General features: G+C 40.8%; 1 protein-coding gene across 2 annotated transcripts in view; it reads left to right on the forward strand.

The window, feature by feature from the left end:
• Positions 1-1,077: 1,077 nt before the first annotated feature.
• The window catches only part of lamb2l (laminin, beta 2-like), a 68,429-nt gene continuing 51,388 nt past the window's right edge, over positions 1,078-18,118 (forward strand). The window contains exons 1-2 of one of the 2 annotated variants that reach the window (XM_078254297.1): positions 1,078-1,311; positions 14,931-15,010. In XM_078254297.1, the coding sequence (XP_078110423.1) occupies positions 14,947-15,010 (64 nt within the window). In that variant the 5' untranslated portion in view covers positions 1,078-1,311; positions 14,931-14,946. Of the gene's footprint in view, positions 1,312-12,948; positions 12,971-14,930; positions 15,011-18,118 lie in introns of those variants that run through there. The other variant, XM_078254299.1, reaches the window with a different exon arrangement.

The raw sequence follows: 18,118 nt of genomic DNA on the forward strand, positions 1-18,118 counted from the left end.
CACACACACACACACACACACACACACACACACACACACACACACTGACATCTTGCAAAGGAGACTGTCCTCGTATTAGGCGGCTGCTGGTTTGGGATATGTGATATGTATCAGTTGACTTGGCTGGCACCACATAATGAGCTTGGTGATGGAGATTGTCATCATCTCTTGATAATTCCCATGGTACAAATCCTGTCAGTGATGAGTTATCCCATTATCTTCCCCCCAATGCAGAAAGACAGGGCAGCACGCTATTTTATTATATTGAATCACAGTAGTCAATAGAAGTAAACATCGAAAACCACAGTCATCAACATGCGGTCATGCTATGTCCACTTGGAGAACTTAATGTGAGAACTGAATTACAGAAAATCACATGGCCCTGGACGTCCCAAAATGTAACATTTCCCATTAAGACACATTTGCAACAATTTTTAATTATATGACCATGTGTAAGGTACAATTACAATTACTGAAAACCTTTGTCTTGGGCTCCTGGGTAGCTCACCTGGTAGAGCGCACACCCATTTATAGAGGTTTCCTTCTCGATGCAGCGGCCGCAGGTTTGACTCCGAACTGTGGCCCTTTGTCATTCCCCCTCCCTCACCCCTTTCACATATTCAGCTGTCCTATACAAATAAAGGCCTAAAAATTCCCAAAAAATAATACAACTTGGCAGCAACTTCTTCTTGCTGCCAAGTGAAAAGTCATTAGAAACTCTTAAAGAACGAGTCCATGTGCTTCTAGAATGTGACAATGGGGTTTCTTTAATCTATTTATCAAATAGAAATGTATTTAATTCTGTAAAAAAAAAATTTCATATAAAACTGCTTTTGTTTGGTGGTTGCTTGCCTTTCAAGTGACAAGTTAAGTCAAGTTTAAGTTCAGGAGCAAGAACAACATTTTCATTCAAAACATTTTGACAGAAGATAAGGCCACAGGATATTTACTGTAACACTTTCCAGCATTTAGGAAACTGGGAGTAGCCTAATCTTTACCTAGAACAGTGGGGTTGGCCTGATAGGACTGGGTGGGGTCCAGCACTGTGGATGGGACCTACCTGCGTCTGTTTTCCCGGGACAGTAGTGTACGCTGCCGGTGACACTTGGGGCTCCACCTCCTCGCGCCGGGTTGAGCTCTCTCTCTACTGTACCGCTGCAGACCAGAGACCGAGCCCATACAGCCGGTGTGTGCAACCGGTGTTGGACGGCGCGTGAGGGGGTGTGTGTGTGTGTGTGTGTGAGAGAGAGGGGGAGAGAAAGTTTGTGTGTGACAGAGAGAAAGGGGGAGTCGCAGAAAACTACTGAGCAGGTGAGCGCTCCATCTTATCCTTCCGTCTTTGCTAACATTTCTCCACCACACCTCCCAACCCAATAACGCAAAATCACCTTTGTTCAGTATAATACCATGATATTCCTACAGGGGCAGCGAGTGTCTGCGGCTGTCTTTCTGAAGCGAGTATAGGCTATATGAACCTTATTACTTATTACGTTCCATATGGTACTACTGTGATATTCTTATTGGGACGTCGAAATGCGAGTTTTAAGGTACTTTGTGGTGTTTTTATGCTAGGCTAATTTATATTTTGGGCTTAGCTTGCTGTCATGTCCACCACTTGTTAGCCAAGACTTGTCAAAACAAAGATAACCACAAACGTTGTAAGTAGTAATGAGATGGTTTTATAGCATATTATTGAACAAAACAGTAGCAGTCAGATTTGGACATAAGTATACATGTCCTGCAGGTTTGGCAAGCCAGAAAGCAGGAGATTTATTTTTGCCTACTAGCTAACCTATCTGGTACAGCTGTGTATTGTATTTTTTTCATTATTCAAATGTGTCTGGAGGGGATCTTCTGGAAAATGACATGTTTTAAACCAAATCAAAGAAAAAAAAGAGTAAGAAAATAAAATATAGATACCAAAAGTTGTCTCAAACTTATGTTTGGAGAGTTGAAGGTGGGATACTTGCTGAATGTGTGTGTGTGTGTGTGTGTGTGTGTGTGTGTGTGTGTGTGTGTGTGTGTGGACCTGCTCTCTCGCTGACACCAATAGGTCACTTATGGCTGGGAGGCAGATTTCTGACACTGTTGCACACATTCCTACCAGATTAACCAGCAGCACAGAGTATTGGAGTGCAGAGCTCAGATTCAACTTCAAAAATGGTTTGAATGATATTCAAATTTTAGCTGCAGGTCAAGGACAGACAGTATCATGTGGTGGGTTGTTTCTTCAACACTTTTTCTGCACTCACACTAGGTACTAAGGTGGGACCTTTAAAAGAATGCTCTCGTAATTGGGTAATTTTTTTGGTGAGGGACATTACTAGTAAAGTGAACAGCTTTATTTTTTACTAGATTCAGTTGGGTACAGTTTAAGAATTATCACTATTTTCCTTTGAATCTTTCTTTTAACTTGTCAGGGTATTTAGACATGTGTGGGTTTGGAGGTACATGTTCCCATGGCCCTTTTAGGCGTAGTTAAGCTTTAATCAGCTCAAGGCCTCTCGCCCAACTGCTGAGATCAACTCTAACCTGAAAGGTTAAGAGCATCCACGAGTTGCTCAGGCTGGTAGAACTGGCCATGTGGGAGAGAGGGACACTGCTTGGCGGCTGCTTTTCCTCTTCATCAATTGACTATGGATTGACCAATATAATGAACTTCTGTGTACCTGCTGCAAGCGGTCAAACCAGGATGGCTTGTCACACATGTACTGTATGTTTATCAACTGCATCGATGCCTTGCTCTAACTCCTTCAACAGTGGTTCAAAATGTCCCATTCAGCAAAAACACATTGGATTGCATAGTTTATCATGTGTTACAACTAACCCACCAGCTGCCATCTGTTGGCTCCAAAGGCTGGAGTTCTGGTTGATACGATGATGTAGTGGCAGTGTCCCTTATTCTAGTCCGTTCCCTGTGTTGCTCTGCCTGACTCAGCACAATTTCCTCCTTAGTATAGGACTACTCTTGCTTAAACTGATATGCTTCAACAGTTCTGTAGAAGGTGGAACCATCTTCTTGTCTGAGCTCCTCATCATGATGTTTACTGTCTGACATTTTCTTGTAGAACTGTCACTACTTTGCAGTTATTTCTTTGCTAACTACTTATTGCTTATCTAACTAGTATATCAATCGTTAAGCCTTGATCATCCAGTGATAGCACATATCTGAGTTTGATGTAGAATGGTGCGTTTATGAGCTGCTGTGTCTTCCACTCTGAAGTTTTGCACACCATTCAGTATAACTGTCAATTTCTGACAGTTTTACAGCATTTGTGTCAGCTAATTTTTTTGAATTCCCTTTTGCTTCTACAGACATTATAGCATATGAATAAATGCAGCGGGTAAATGGCAAACCTCTCACATCAGACCTTCACCTCAGCAGTTGAATGCACCACCAGGAGGGATTCACAGATCCCTCTGCGGTTTCAAAACTATTAAAACTCTGCAATTATGTAACTTTAATGAAAACCAGTGCATGCATGTGTTTCAGTATAATACATTAGCAAAGCTTAGCAGGTTTAGTGTACTGACATGGACTGAAATCAGTGGGCCCTTGAAAGGTCGGTTCTCTAAGACTGTTCTCAGTAATGTAAGTTGTAAGCACATAGGTGTTACAATGCAGAACCACCAGGGGTTTGGTCCTTTTAATATCAGGTGTGAGTGCTCAACTGCTGATGAAATACTAATGTTTTTGTATGTGATGGCAGTTTTTGGATGCCCCAGAATATAACTGTAATCTTGGTGGTGATTTGTGCTGAGTAGGTGGGCAAAGGCAGAGATCAGGTGGAAGTGTGTGTGTGTGTGTGTGTGTGTGTGTGTGTGTGTGTGTGTGTGTGTGTGTGTGTGTGTGTGTGTGTGTGTGTGTGTGTGTGTGTGTGTGTGTGTGTGTTAGGGCTGCACAACATATCATTTTTTTATCGTCATCCCGATATCAACATACCACCATATACACATTGCAAAAGGCTGCGACATATCGCGACTACATTTGTTTATGTACCGCAAATATTATCGCGATATTCAATAACATTATCGCATATTTCATATTTTCCTCAAATCGTGCAACCCTAGTGTGTGTGTCTGAGAGGACATGCTTTAGAGTAAGTGTGGTGTGTGTGTGTGTGTGTGTGTGCCCCTGTGCTTGGTTAATCTACACATCGGGAGGCCTCTCCAAAGACTTGTCGCTCTATCAGTGTGTCTTTGATATCTGAGCCTCTGTCAGGGCCTCTGCAGGCGGAGACGCTCATAATCATGTCCCTTGATACAAATCAACCCCTTGTTTGCAGCACACTGACAAGACGGACTGATTACGCTATACCCCTTTTTTCTGTCTCCTGTCTGCTCCTTTCTTCCTATCTAAAAGTTATGTTTCTGGGGAATTGTCAAGCTAATTTAACTCAGACTAATAGAGTTTCTCCAGCTATTGATTATTGTATAAAATGTAAAAATGTCCAAATTGATGTCTTTATATTTTGTATTTAGTCTAATCACCAGCTGAAGAAGTATCCATTTATAGCCCTCAGATATTTGATATTTTTGTCTTAATTATTGACTACAGTCAGTTATAATCATTTTAATACATTGTTCTGTTGATTGACCAAACGGTTAATCCACTAATAGTTTTAGCATATAGTAAATGGCAATGTCAAAATGATTCGATAAGGTAATTTCTTCAATATAACTCATTCACTGAACTAACTCTTTGTGTTTGTGTCGTTGAGAAAATATTCTCAAGTGTTATATAAATGCAATGCGTCATCATTTGGTTACACTTTACTTGAAGGTATTTACATAAGAGTGACATGACACTGTCATGAACGTGTCATGAACATTATAAACAAGTCATAAACGTTCATGACATAATGCTTCTTTTAGTAAGTGTCATTTGGTTTAGGGTTAGGGTTAGGGTTCATGTGTCATGACTGTGTCATGACAGTGTCATGTCACTCTTGTGTAGATACCTTCAAGTAAAGTGTTACCCATCATATTTTCTAGAATTCAAACTTCTTTATGTCCCTCTCTTTTTCTTAGCGAATCTGACATTTGACAGCAGTTTTTTTGTGTAGATGAGTACACTTTGGTATTCATTTAACAACATCTAAACACAAACTTGTCAGATCAAGAAAGCATGTGAGTTAACTTCTCTGGCTTCCATAAAAATGCAGTGAATCAGGCGTTTCTCCACACAGTGTGATTTGGCTTGTTTTATTGTCTGTCCATCAGTCTGAAGAGCTGCAATCATTGCCAATTACCTCTCAGGATGTTAGTCTCTGCCTCTGAAGGTGTGTCTTTTTCCCTTGTCCTGCACACACAAATACACAAATGCACAAACAGAGGGGGAATTTACAGTGGAAATGGGTGATAGCATACAAATCACACACACAGATTGTCTCATCAGTAAGAGGAAATGTTATTTCCTCGTGTTAAAAAGTCGGCTAAATATTCCGCCAATCCTTAACAATAGCAGGATACTTAACTTCAGTAGTTGGTTGGTGCTGGCAAAAGGCAGGAATATATGCTAACTTTAAAAAAAATTGCTAACGTTACGTGTTACATGTGTTTTCATCTGTGTGTTTAACATGCTGCCTGTTGATGGTCTGTAACCCACTCTTAGTTCATTTCTCAACACCTGCAAGAGCTAACTTTGTGTAGTCCCGGTTAGTGTTATTACTGCTACCATCTTCCGTTTCTCACTGGAATTCCGACTGACATGTATGCTAGCCAGAGCCAACAGATTCCTATGAACATGTGGTGTGTAGTAAAATAAGTTTTGGAAATGGGAGGAGTGTCACATACAAATTTACCTTAAAGCCACATTGTGTAAGAATTTCTCCCATCTAGTGGTGAAATTGTACATGACAACCAACTGAATATCACTTTCTAGCCCTTCCCATTCCGAGCACGTTTCAACTCCTATGGTGGCCGAACCCTAAATTAGCTCTTAGTACCTCCATCGTTTACACGCAGCTGTTCTAGCCACTCCAATATTAACTTTGGTCTTGTTACTTTGCCTGTTGCGTTGTGGTTTTTGCTAAGAAGCAACTCAAGAAATTACACAATGTAGGTTTAACACATTAACGATTTTACAGATTTCCAACAAGTTCCTTCCTTTCTAGATACTGAAAAGGCGCATATGCCTTATACTGTATTTGAGCAATGATGACATAAACAGTGTCAAGTACCATTGCTACACTTTCATTTTCTGATATGATTTCCCTTGGGTGGGGCCTCAGCTAAAGAAGCTCTGCCTGGCTAATCTGCACTTTACTGACCATCTCCACAGGATGTACAGTAATGCTGAGCCACAAGCTCAGAGTTGCCCTGTTGACCTCCACCTCTCACTTACTGCTTCTCATGCTTCCAGTACAAACATGCATGCAGTGATTGTGTTGGTTGGTGTGTGTCTGCGCTGAACTCACTCACCTTAAAGGCTCCTCACTTGCTACTGTCTGGTCATGCCCTCGCATGAGCTTTTTGTGGGTCCACTGGGTGTGTCCTTCTGTGTTTAGTTAAAGATTAATTTCTGTGATAAACCATTTAAGACCCTAAACTACATAGCTGATTTCATAGTAGATAAAGAGTGTTGCTTTTGGTTTGAATAAGAGGGCATAACATAGGAAAAAACAAACTGCACTGGTTGTGTAAGAACAGAAATGCACATACACACTTTCCGTTGTGTGTGTACAGGTGGTGTGGAACAAAGGCTATGTAATCCAAGCAGTAGATGGTATTACGTATGCTTTATTTGAGGTCTGGGCCATTAAACTCTCTCTCTCTCTCTCTCTCTCTCTCTCTCTCTCTCTCTCTCTCTCTCTAAACCTGAAATGGAGAATTATCTTTGATGGTAATCTTTCTTTCACTGTAAGATGCCAGCAGAAATGAGGTAAATATCCAGTCAGTATTATGAGATTTCCTTTGGCTCCACAGGTGATTGTATGTATGTATGTAGTGGATTAGGAAGTTGTTCGAAGGGAAGTTGTCTCCTTGTTTAACACTATGGTTAAATTAAATCCCCAAAATTAAAGAGGTTGTGTTTGGGTGGTCTGTTTCCATCAGATCATTCAGATGGTTGAACAGTTGACTGGCAAAAAGTAAATTGTTTACTTTGGGATCTTATATTAGTTGGTGCCTGCCAGTGCCAGTGCTGTAGATTTCACTTGACACGTTTCTTCAGGGTTTCTTAAATCTATTGGAGTAGACCAGGGCTACCTTCTCCATAGTGATGGCACTTAAACCTAGTCACCTAGATGGTGTTTTTCTCCATATAATTTCATAAATACTGCAATTTTCACTCAATCCAATTAGTTACGTGTACCAACCTATTGCTACAATTACTTTCTCCACCTACACATACAGTGCTTTGACATATGCAGCTAAATGCAACATAGTAAATCAGTAACAGGATTGGATGAAAGGTTGTTACAGCAAAAGGTTCACTCCAAGGTGCGTGTGACTGTGGAAGCAATAAAACTAGAAATGAAAGTCACACTCAGGAAGCAGCATTGATTTATGTCATCTTCATCAAACAACATTCAACACAACACATTTCTCTATTGTATGAAAAATAGCAATATATGATTAATTGTGTTAAATAACATCCCGTTTAAAATCAATTCAAATAAATTTGGAACATAATGCGTGGTGTTGATGAAGGGGTTCCTGAGCTCATCTGACAGGGCTGTGGGAAAACAAATAGGTTTGGGATGTAAATGACTGTACATATTTCCACTCACAGTGGTGCAGGTAGCATCAGCAGTAAATATTGAGTCACCTGCCTGTATGAGGGAAGCAAACTTCCTCCATGAGCTCATCTGAATGACCTGATCCTTTACCAGCCCGGCCTTGTGTTACAATATACTTTAACAGCAGCATCTCAAGCTGCAGCCTATTGGCAGTGTGTTGGGTAGCTCAGTCTGAAGCCCTTCATTTGATGTGTATACACACACACACACACACACACACACACACACACACACACACACACACACGAGTCAGGCTTATCGTGTTATTGTGTTCAAGGATATGGGAGCCTGGGATTGTTTGGATTAGTGTCTCAAGATTTCTTAGTTTAGTCTGACCGCTGACTACACGGAAGTTATAGTGGTGGCACTGACCTTTCTACAGGTTTCCTCTTATCTTGTTTTGGGGATTGTGTGTGTGTTTGCATCAAAGTCTCGTAAGGTCTAGGCTAACCAGGTGCAAATCTGTCTACTCCTCGGATTTATTTTACCTGTACAGTAGTTGTACTTTACTAAAAACCTGGATGCCTGCATTTTTCAAGTTTCAAGATTTTAATTGTCACATAGTCAACATATCTAAAGTATACTATATATAAAATACAATATATACAATAAAGAAAATATATACAACAAGAATATACACAACAAAGTCAGATAATAAGTGCATATGGGGGGAGGGTTGTGGTGGTCTAAAGGTTATAGAAGTGAGCTTGTGACCGAGGAGGTCATCGGTTCAATCCCCAGACCGACAGGATAAAATCTGGGTGGGGAAAGTGAAAGAGCAGCGCTTGTTCCTCCCTCATTACCACCACTGAGGAGCTCTTGAGCAAGGCCCCTAACCCCAACCGCTCAAGTGGAGCTTCATAGTGGCCAGCAGATCAGACTGTGGTTGTACTGGGCAGCTTCCAGGTATGAATGTGTAACTGTGTGAATGTGATCAGGTAGTTCCTGCAAAAGAGAGGCTTCCTCTCAATGAAAGGTAAAAAAATGAAATATTAAATATAGTGCAGATATTAAAGCTTGGGGAGGCAGTTTATTTTTGGTGTCGTTGGGCAACAAATCCATAATAATTGTTCAACATACAGTCAGGTCCATAAATATTGGGACATCGACACAATTCTAATCTTTTTGGCTCTATACACCACCACAATGGAGTTGAAATGAAACGAACAAGATGTGCTTTAACTGCAGACTTTCAGCTTTAATTTGAGGGTATTTACATCCAAATCAGGTCAACGGTGTAGGAATTACAACAGTTTGTATATGTGCCTCCCACTTTTTAAGGGACCAAAAGTAATGGGACAGATTAACAATCATAAATCAAACTTTCACTTTTTAATACTTGGTTGCAAATCCTTTGCATTCAATTACAGCCTGAAGTCTGGAACGCATAGACATCACCAGATGCTGGGTTTCATCCCTGGTGATGCTCTGCCAGGCCTCTACTGCAACTGTCTTCAGTTCCTGCTTGTTCTTGGGGCATTTTCCCTTCAGTTTTGTCTTCAGCAAGTGAAATGCATGCTCAATCGGATTCAGGTCAGGTGATTGACTTGGCCATTGCATAACATTCCACTTCTTTCCCTTAAAAAACTCTTTGGTTGCTTTCGCAGTATGCTTCGGGTCATTGTCCATCTGCACTGTGAAGCGCCGTCCAATGAGTTCTGGAAGCATTTGGCTGAATATCAGCAGATAATATTGCCCGAAACACTTCAGAATTCATCCTGCTGCTTTTGTCAGCAGTCACATCATCAATAAATACAAGAGAACCAGTTCCATTGGCAGCCATACATGCCCACGCCATGACATTACCACCACCATACTTCACTGATGAGGTGGTGGATGCTTTGGATCATGAGCAGTTCCTTTCCTTCTCCATACTCTTCTCTTCCCATCACTCTGGTACAAGTTGATCTTTGTCTCAGCTGTCCATAGGATGTTGTTCCAGAAATGTGAAGGCTTTTTTAGAGGTTGTTTGGCAAACTCTAATCTGGCCTTCCTGTTTTTGAGGCTCACCAATGGTTTACATCTTGTAGTGAACCCTCTGTATTCACTCTGGTGAAGTCTTCTCTTGATTGTTGACTTTGACACACATACACCTACCTCCTGGAGAGTGTTCTTGATCTGGCCAACTGTTGTGAAGGGTGTTTTCTTCACCAGGGAAAGTATTCTTCGGTCATCCACCACAGTTGTTTTCCGTGGTCTTCCGGGTCTTTTGGTGTTGCTGAGCTCACCGGTGCGTTCTTTCTTTTTAAGAATGTTCCAAACAGTTGATTTGGCCACACCTAATGTTTTTGCTATCTCTCTGATGGGTTTGTTTAGATTTTTCAGCCTAATGATGGCTTGCTTCACTGATAGTGACAGCTCTTTGGATCTCATATTGAGAGTTGACAGCAACAGATTCCAAATGCAAATAGCACACTTGAAATGAACTCTGGACCTTTTATCTGCTCCTTGTAAATGGGATAATGAGGGAATAACACACACCTGGCCATGGAACAGCTGAGCAGCCAATTGTCCCATTACTTTTGGTCCCTTAAAAAGTGGGAGGCACATATACAAACTGTTGTAATTCCTACACCGTTCACCTGATTTGGATGTAAATACCCTCAAATTAAAGCTGAAAGTCTGCAGTTAAAGCACATCTTGTTCGTTTCATTTCAACTCCATTGTGGTGGTGTATAGAGCCAAAAAGATTAGAATTGTGTCGATGTCCCAATATTTATGGACCTGACTGTATTGTAGTTAAAGTGGTCTTTTTTTTTCTTTTTTGGTTTTTGGGTTTGTGAAAGCAGTCGTTTTGGAGGTCTTACATTTAAATCCCAGTTGTCTCAGACAGTGAATAAGAGTTCAAATGTCTTACAGATCATAAGGTTTGAGAAAACCCATATATCATTGATTTATGCAGCATGTGCATTAGCCATCCAGCCTAGAACTTGCACCAGTAGCTCCGCTGGCCTCTTCAGTAGTTGCTGTGCGACATGTTGAGTCAGCCTCTCCATCTCCCTCTTTAGCAGAAGTCAAAGGTCACATCACCAGATAGCTGTGAATGTGAACGCTGCTTTGTTCTCTCCTGCAGTTTTGCAGTTGTCTAGCCTGAATCACACACATGCATGCACATAACCCACACATGCATATATCTTACATGCACAGGCACAAACACACACCCTCCCACTCCTTTCTCTTTCTCTTTTCTAATCTAGTCATAGCACCAGTTGCTTCAACCTTTTGAATTTTTGAATAGAGTCAACCTCCATGACCCCCGTGTGATGCCTAAACCCAGTTGATTTGTCATATCCTTTGTTTTTTTGTCTAACCGGAGGTGACAAGGATGAAACAGCACATATAGGCTCCGTACTAAAGTGGTTTGAGTCTTATTTAAAGAATAGGGACTACTTTGTGTCTATAGGGAATTATACATCTGAGCATACAAATATGTCGTGCGGAGTTCCCCAAGGCTCCGTTCTGGGGCCTCTCCTGTTTAACATCTACATGCTTCCACTGGCTCAAATTATGGAAAACAATAAAATAAGTTACCATAGTTTTGCGGATGACACACAAATTTATATAACCTTATCGCCAGGGGACTATACACTGGCTTCCAGTGCCTCAAAGAATTGATTTCAAAATACTTTTGCTGGTTTATAAATCACTAAACGGTTTAGGGCCAAAATACATTTTTGATCTGCTACTACACTGTGAACCACACAGACCTCTCAGGTCGTCTGGGACAGGTCTGCTTGTTGTCCCCAGAGTCAGAACTAAACAGGGGGAAGCAGCGTTTAGTTTTTATGCTCCACATATCTGGAACAAACTCCCAGAAAACTGCAGGTCTGCTGCAACTCTCAGTTCTTTTAAATCAAGGCTGAAGACCTATCTTTTTGATGTTGCCTTTCTTTAAATAACTGTTCATTTCTTATACTGAAGCTGCATTGTTGATACTGTATAACAATCTATATAAGCATATAAAGAGAAATTCCTATATCCTATCTGCTTTTATATATTCAACTGTTTTAACTGCTCTTCAATGTTTAATTATAGCTCGCCTTGCTCTGTCGCAAAGGGATTTGTTTAATTTGTAAAAAAAAGGAAGTGAAAAATGACGGGAGGGTAATTTATTGGTAAATTGTAATATGTTGTAAATCGGCATATAACCCTTCATAAAACTGCATATTTATGTTTTTATGCCTTGCTTTGTGTGTGAATTTAACAAATACATAACAAGATACCATCATGTTGAACAGTGAGCTCCAGTGGTGCTGGTACGTTGAGTTTGTAACCGTACTGTAGGACACAGTCAGACTTTGTGCTAAGCTGCGCTAACCGGCGGCTCACATTGGCTTCATATTCACATACACACATGACAGTGGTATGAATTTTGTCATCTAACGCTCCACCAGAAAGCAAATAACTGTATGTTAGCGTAGTCCTTTAAAGCTCCAAGGTGGTGCCTTTGGACTAATACATGAGAGTGCAGTTTCAGTGCAGAGAACAGTTGCTCATCCATTAGTCGTCTCCTCTTGCTGAGTGCAATGAAAGTGGCTCTGTGGCCTACTGTAGTTCACCCCAAACTGTCTCTCCATCCCCCTTGTCTTTTCTTCTTTCCTCCTCCCTTTTTCCAGTAAGTTTTCTCTTCTTCCATTCTCCTCTCTTCTCTCTCTTCTTCTTTTAACTATCTCTTTCTCTTTCTCTGGCCCCCTCTTTGCCTCTCTCGCCCTTCACTCTCCCTCAGTGTCCAGAAGAAAGGGTTGGTGCATTCCAAAAGCCTGGAGACCATTCCCCTCTTTCAGCCAGTGGCCCACAGAGTGACAGAAGAATTAGAATAAGAATAGCTGTCCATTCACCCCAGTGCCCCAGTGACGAGCTGGATGGAGCAAGGGAGGGCGAAACGGAGGGAGCCGGAGGGAGGAGAGGAATGAAGGGGGGTCCGCACTCTGCATTCCCATTGGCCGGCGGTGTTCCCTCTGTTTTTACATCGCTGTCGTCAGTTGTGCTTTCAAGTTTGTTTTACAAATTCTGGCGCACATACACACCACACATGTGCATGCACGCGTAAATATACACATTGGGGTTCAGGGCCTGCACACGTGCACACTCGGATACGGGACTCTAAGCACACACACACACACACACACACACACACACACACACTGTCAGACGAAATTGGCCTACGGAGACAGAGTGAGCAATTCTGACCACGCAGTGCAGAGGAGAGTGAGAGGACCTGTGGCTGTGTGAGTATGAAGCTAGAATCACTTATTGCTAATGCTGGATTCACAATGAATATAGCACTTTTGCATGGTTTACTTAGTGTTTGGCTTATTTGTATAACATCAGCTGAAACTGTGTGTTTTGAGTGGATTTGTCCTTTGGTGAAGATTTTCGATTAAAATGTGACCTTGTGTTGTCAATACCTCTTTGGCTGAACTGTAAGCTCTTTTTTTACTATGTAGCTGTTAAAATGTAACGATATTGTCAAATTTTTACCAGTGCAGCAAGTAGTTTTCAATTTCTTAGTAAATGGCTTGTGGCATTATGGATGGATGGAAAGATGGACCCATACCTCAAAAAATAATCTCCATTCACAACACAATCTATATCGTCTTTATTTAAGACAAAATTGCAACACTTTACATATGTGAACATTTTGTCTTATAGATGAAAAATCAACATGTTGTGTCTTGAATCAGTTGCACCTTTTCTTTCTCTCAATTTGTCTCTATTTCCACTTTTGCATCTTGGGTTTTTGTGTCTCCTCTCGCCTTCCCTCTCTAGAAATATAAAAAAAACTCTGTTTTGAAAATCTGATGAGCATGAAGAAGCACTTTAACTCACATTTTGTTATTTACAGGAGTTGTAGATTAACTTAATATAATTTGTTAGGAATATATAAGCAATTGCATTTACATTCATTGAGCTACAATTAACCAGCAAATTACAAATATCGTATTGTTTAGGGGTGTGCAAAAAAATCGATTCACATTCGTATCGCGATTCAAGCTATATATATATATATATATATATATATATTTTTTTTTTAAATTGTATGTCCACTGCAATCACATGGGAAAAGTAACCACATTTACATACTGTGAATCGTTTTTTTTTTAACCGAGAATCGTTTTTGAGCCTAAAAATTGATATCGAATCGACATGTCCTAAATCGTGCACCCCTAGTATTGTTATCGATGCAGTCAACACCTTAATACACATTGAACTGAGTGTTAAGACACTGTGTGAGCGCGGGGCCACATCAACCTCTTATTCAGCCAAGCTGAGTATGAAAAATGAGACCTGCGTTTAGATCATAAACCTGGATTAGTGAGTAAGGTTAAGCTATTTGAGAAATGCTATCAAATCGGACACATTTGAATTGTCATTTGTAAGACAAAAAAGTACTTCTCTTTCTGATTTAAATGGCTTATTTAAATTGCAATAGCAATCCTGGCTGTCAAGTCAGTCTTTTTATTTAGTCTGTCCTCTTTCCTTCCTGTAACCACTTTTATTTGTCTCAGAGGTCAGAATGGTTTAGTGTGTGACATGAACAATGTGTGTTCTCACCTGTCAATGTGTGTGCCTAAACACACACACACCTATTCAGTGAGCAGATGTCTGTGTTTGTGAAGCCTAAGTATACAAGAGGCCTTTTCTTTCTTCGGTGTCCCAACATAATCAAGACCCTTCTACCTCAGAGAAAGCCCTTGAACTACTACACTACAGCGGCATTTTGTTATCCTTTAAAGCTGCTTTGTGTAGCGTTCTAGCACCACCCATTTCCACAGCACTTTGGAGATATAACATTAATATTATTTACGAACAACAAACAAGACCATTATTAAGACCTGTACTCAAAAAAGTATTAAGACTCTTTCTATGCTTACTTTATAGAATTTGTATCACTCCCTTTTCTGCATTTATCCTGACAACATGTAGGACAGCAAGTTGGAGTGTTTCTTTTGTTCAACATGAGTCTATTGATTTATTCTCGCATTGGCAGCACTTAAGGTTAATGGAAACAAATCACTTTTAAGTTTCTGGTAATTTTGCTGTTAATTATCAGAAATAATAACAAAAAATACCTCTGGTGTAAATAGTGACTGACAACTGTGATAACCGGGGATTTGTTACGCTTCTTAAAATGTTTAATTGATTTCTTTGTCACACTCTCAAACAATTTGTCTCTGTTTGTTACAGCCAGAGAGACAGCCTGATGTCCATGCGTCCAGGCATCATGATGTCCATCATGGCTCAGTATCTGAGCCTCCTCACGCTGGGTGAGTAGAAGATCAGTTTGTATTTGTCTGTTTATGGTTGCTTTCATATGTCCTTTAGGCCAAGACCACCTGAAAAAGAGGCTTTGGTTCGGTCCCAATCAGACTTTGATCCGGTTTGATTGTGAAAGCAAAGCAGACCAACCGCAGAATTCTGTGATAGTAGATACAGTATGACATCTTAGCCTAAGCCTAAGCTCATATGATCAGCAGTGCTTCTGTAGAACAGAGTGAAAAGACTTATAGAAGCAGGACAGCTTTTTATTCGAAGCCCATGGTGTGTGTCCTGTGACATGCCAGCCAATCCCTCCTAAGTAGTGCAGAAGCAGCAGCAGCAGCAGCAGTAGCAGGGTAGCATGTTAAATGTAGAAATCATTACTGAAGCAGGTGTCAACAGGCGTTCTGATCATACGTCCTCTCCTTCCAAACCAACAACCCTGTCACATGTGTTGTTGTTTTTTTTGCTTCAGGAGACTCCCAAAACAGCCAAAGGAAATCCTCACAGACTCAATCTCTCCCTGTACATTGTCATTAGGTCTAATCCATCATTATTTTCATCACAGGATTGAGCTGTAACACACAGATGTTTGTTCTGGATTGTGTTTACTTCAGGGAACAGGAAGTGAAGGGTTTATGTGAGAATTAAACTCTCCTTCACTGAGTTGATGTCACCTTTCTGTCCAGTCAAAATGACGGGGTGGCAGGACCCTACATGATAATCATAATAATTATGTCGTACTTGATTTGCCAACATATAGAGAAGAATGCCAGTGCAATACTTGGTCAATGACATTTCTGCAATGTGGATGCTTTAATGCAGGACCTTAAGGATGCTCTCTGTAAACACACTCCCTTCTGTGCTTTTTGTTTTGTTTTATGGAACTCCAATTTCACATATTTTACTGCAGTCCCTCCCCTATCTGCTCCTGTCTCTGCACCTGTCTCTGTGCCTTAGTTCATATTGCTTGGAGCAAATCCACTTCTGTTAGTCTCCGGTCACATCTCTCCATTGACTTTGTTCATGCTGCATCTAAATATGGCTTCATGTTTTTTAATGTACCTGAACAGCAACGGTGAGAAATTGGGGTTCATTCAACTAAGGTGTTTGGAGACTGTTAGTCCAAACAAGTTTAGATCTTTAAGAGTGAGACTGGTAGTATTCTAGATTATATTTTTATTACTGCTATTACTTACTAAATCCAATGAAAAGACCAAAACCAATAATGTGTTAGTCCATCTCTCAATACCAAGCCTGTCTGTGGCTCTCAGGCCCAAGTCTACTTGTTCTGATCACATCTGTAAAAAAAGGGTTCATAAATATATTCTTTCATAAATGGCTAAATCATTTAGAACTGTCCCATTATCATCAGTCAATGTGGTCTCCCAAATTGTCTACAGAAGCATGGCCATGCATCCACGCCTGCTTTCCATTGTGGACATTTGTTGCACGGCAGAACAGCTCCATCCAACTCATGATGTTAAGGCTCCTGTGGTAATGCAAACCCCGGTTTAATAGGTCCGCTTGTAGGATTTGAGAATCTGGGGTATTTGTGGAATGTGTAGAAAATGATGGGCTACTGATAGTAGCGCTGGATCTGAGGCGGAATGGGCCCTCGGAGGGTTAATTGGTACCTGAGGGACATTTTGAAAGGGGCCACACACACAGAGTGCACAACCACTGTTAAATTTGCTTTGTTTAACTGGTTAGTTTTGTCAACTGGACAGCTGTGTTTCTATATTTGGGAATTTATGAGACTTAACAGTGAGTCTATGAAAGTTAAAGTGAAGTTAACTTCAGCCACCCACACACTTTGAAATGGAGACTCATTAAGGCTATTGCACTTGCCACTTGCCTACACACGGGTATCTGGGTCAATCTCTATGTTACATATTAACTGGAAGAAGACTGTACTCGTGTGTGTGTGTGTGAGGGGGAGGAAACTGCCAGCTGAGATTGAGTTGTCTTTCTTTCTCCTATACATATTAATGAATGCATGAATGAAATAATGAATGGATCAATGAAAGAATGAATGAACAATGTTAAGCTACCATGCATGAAATGCAACACTTCCTTCGGAAGTTTTCACATAAAAGTCTTGCAGCCTTGCCGTTACATGTCAGCATTTAATGTGAAGAGGTTTTGTTGGTGGTATCAGCAGTACAGAAAAGAAGAAACAATGAAACAAAAACATTTCTTTCTTTGGGGTGGCAGTAGCTCAGTTTATAGGGAGTTGAGTTGGGAACCGGGTTAGGGTTAGCGAGTTAGCGAGTTAGCGAGTTGACAACTTTGCTAACACAGACAAACATCAAGCAAGTCCAACAGCTCAAGACATAGCGATCAATAGCAACAAGATGGCCAGCTCGCAGTCTGTCTTGCAGCCTTTTATTTTGAGAAGCCCCCGCCAACGACTAAAAGCCAATCTGAGTTGTCCAGGTTCCTCCGTGTCCTCTTTGGTCTCTTCGCCTCTGCCGTCATCATGTCCATAGCGGCTGCTGAACCCGGTCCTGTTGCCCACTTTCCCGGGTCCGGCTCTGGCACGACACTGCTGCTGCCGCTGCTCACCGCCAGAATTCCTGTTTTTAGAAAGTAAAAGAAACTATGCAATGTTGCTTTAAAAGACAGAAAATAAGAGCAGCAGAATGTTGAGTATAACATGACTTAGTTGTACTGATGCAATTAGTGCTGTAAAAATCTACAACATTAACCATGTAAGTTGTTGTAGTTGGCTACAGGTAATTCCACCCCCTCAATGTTTTTTTTACACAGCCTTTATTAGCAACCAGCCTTTATTTGTTGCCTTTATTCATTGGCAGACATGTACACTCAGACTTCACTTAGCACCAGGACAGTAATTGGCCTTCTCCCAACACGCTGCTGAGCTGTTCTAAAGATTTGAAGTTTATACAGCGAGATCATGTGAGTGCAGTGGCAGACTTTTTCACTTTGAGCAAATCTCCAAACTACATTTTTAATTTGTTTGTTAAGTGAACTTTTTGGTTCGATAAATACGTACAGATTTTTGGCACATAAACTGGTTTAGGTTAACTGGACTTAAAGGAATGTTTTTGTTATATTATTTGCATTTCTTTAATTCAAATTAGCTTAGGTGG

The sequence above is a fragment of the Sander vitreus genome, chromosome 7, assembly GCF_031162955.1.
Source record: "Sander vitreus isolate 19-12246 chromosome 7, sanVit1, whole genome shotgun sequence".
Taxonomy (NCBI): Eukaryota; Metazoa; Chordata; class Actinopteri; order Perciformes; family Percidae; genus Sander; species Sander vitreus.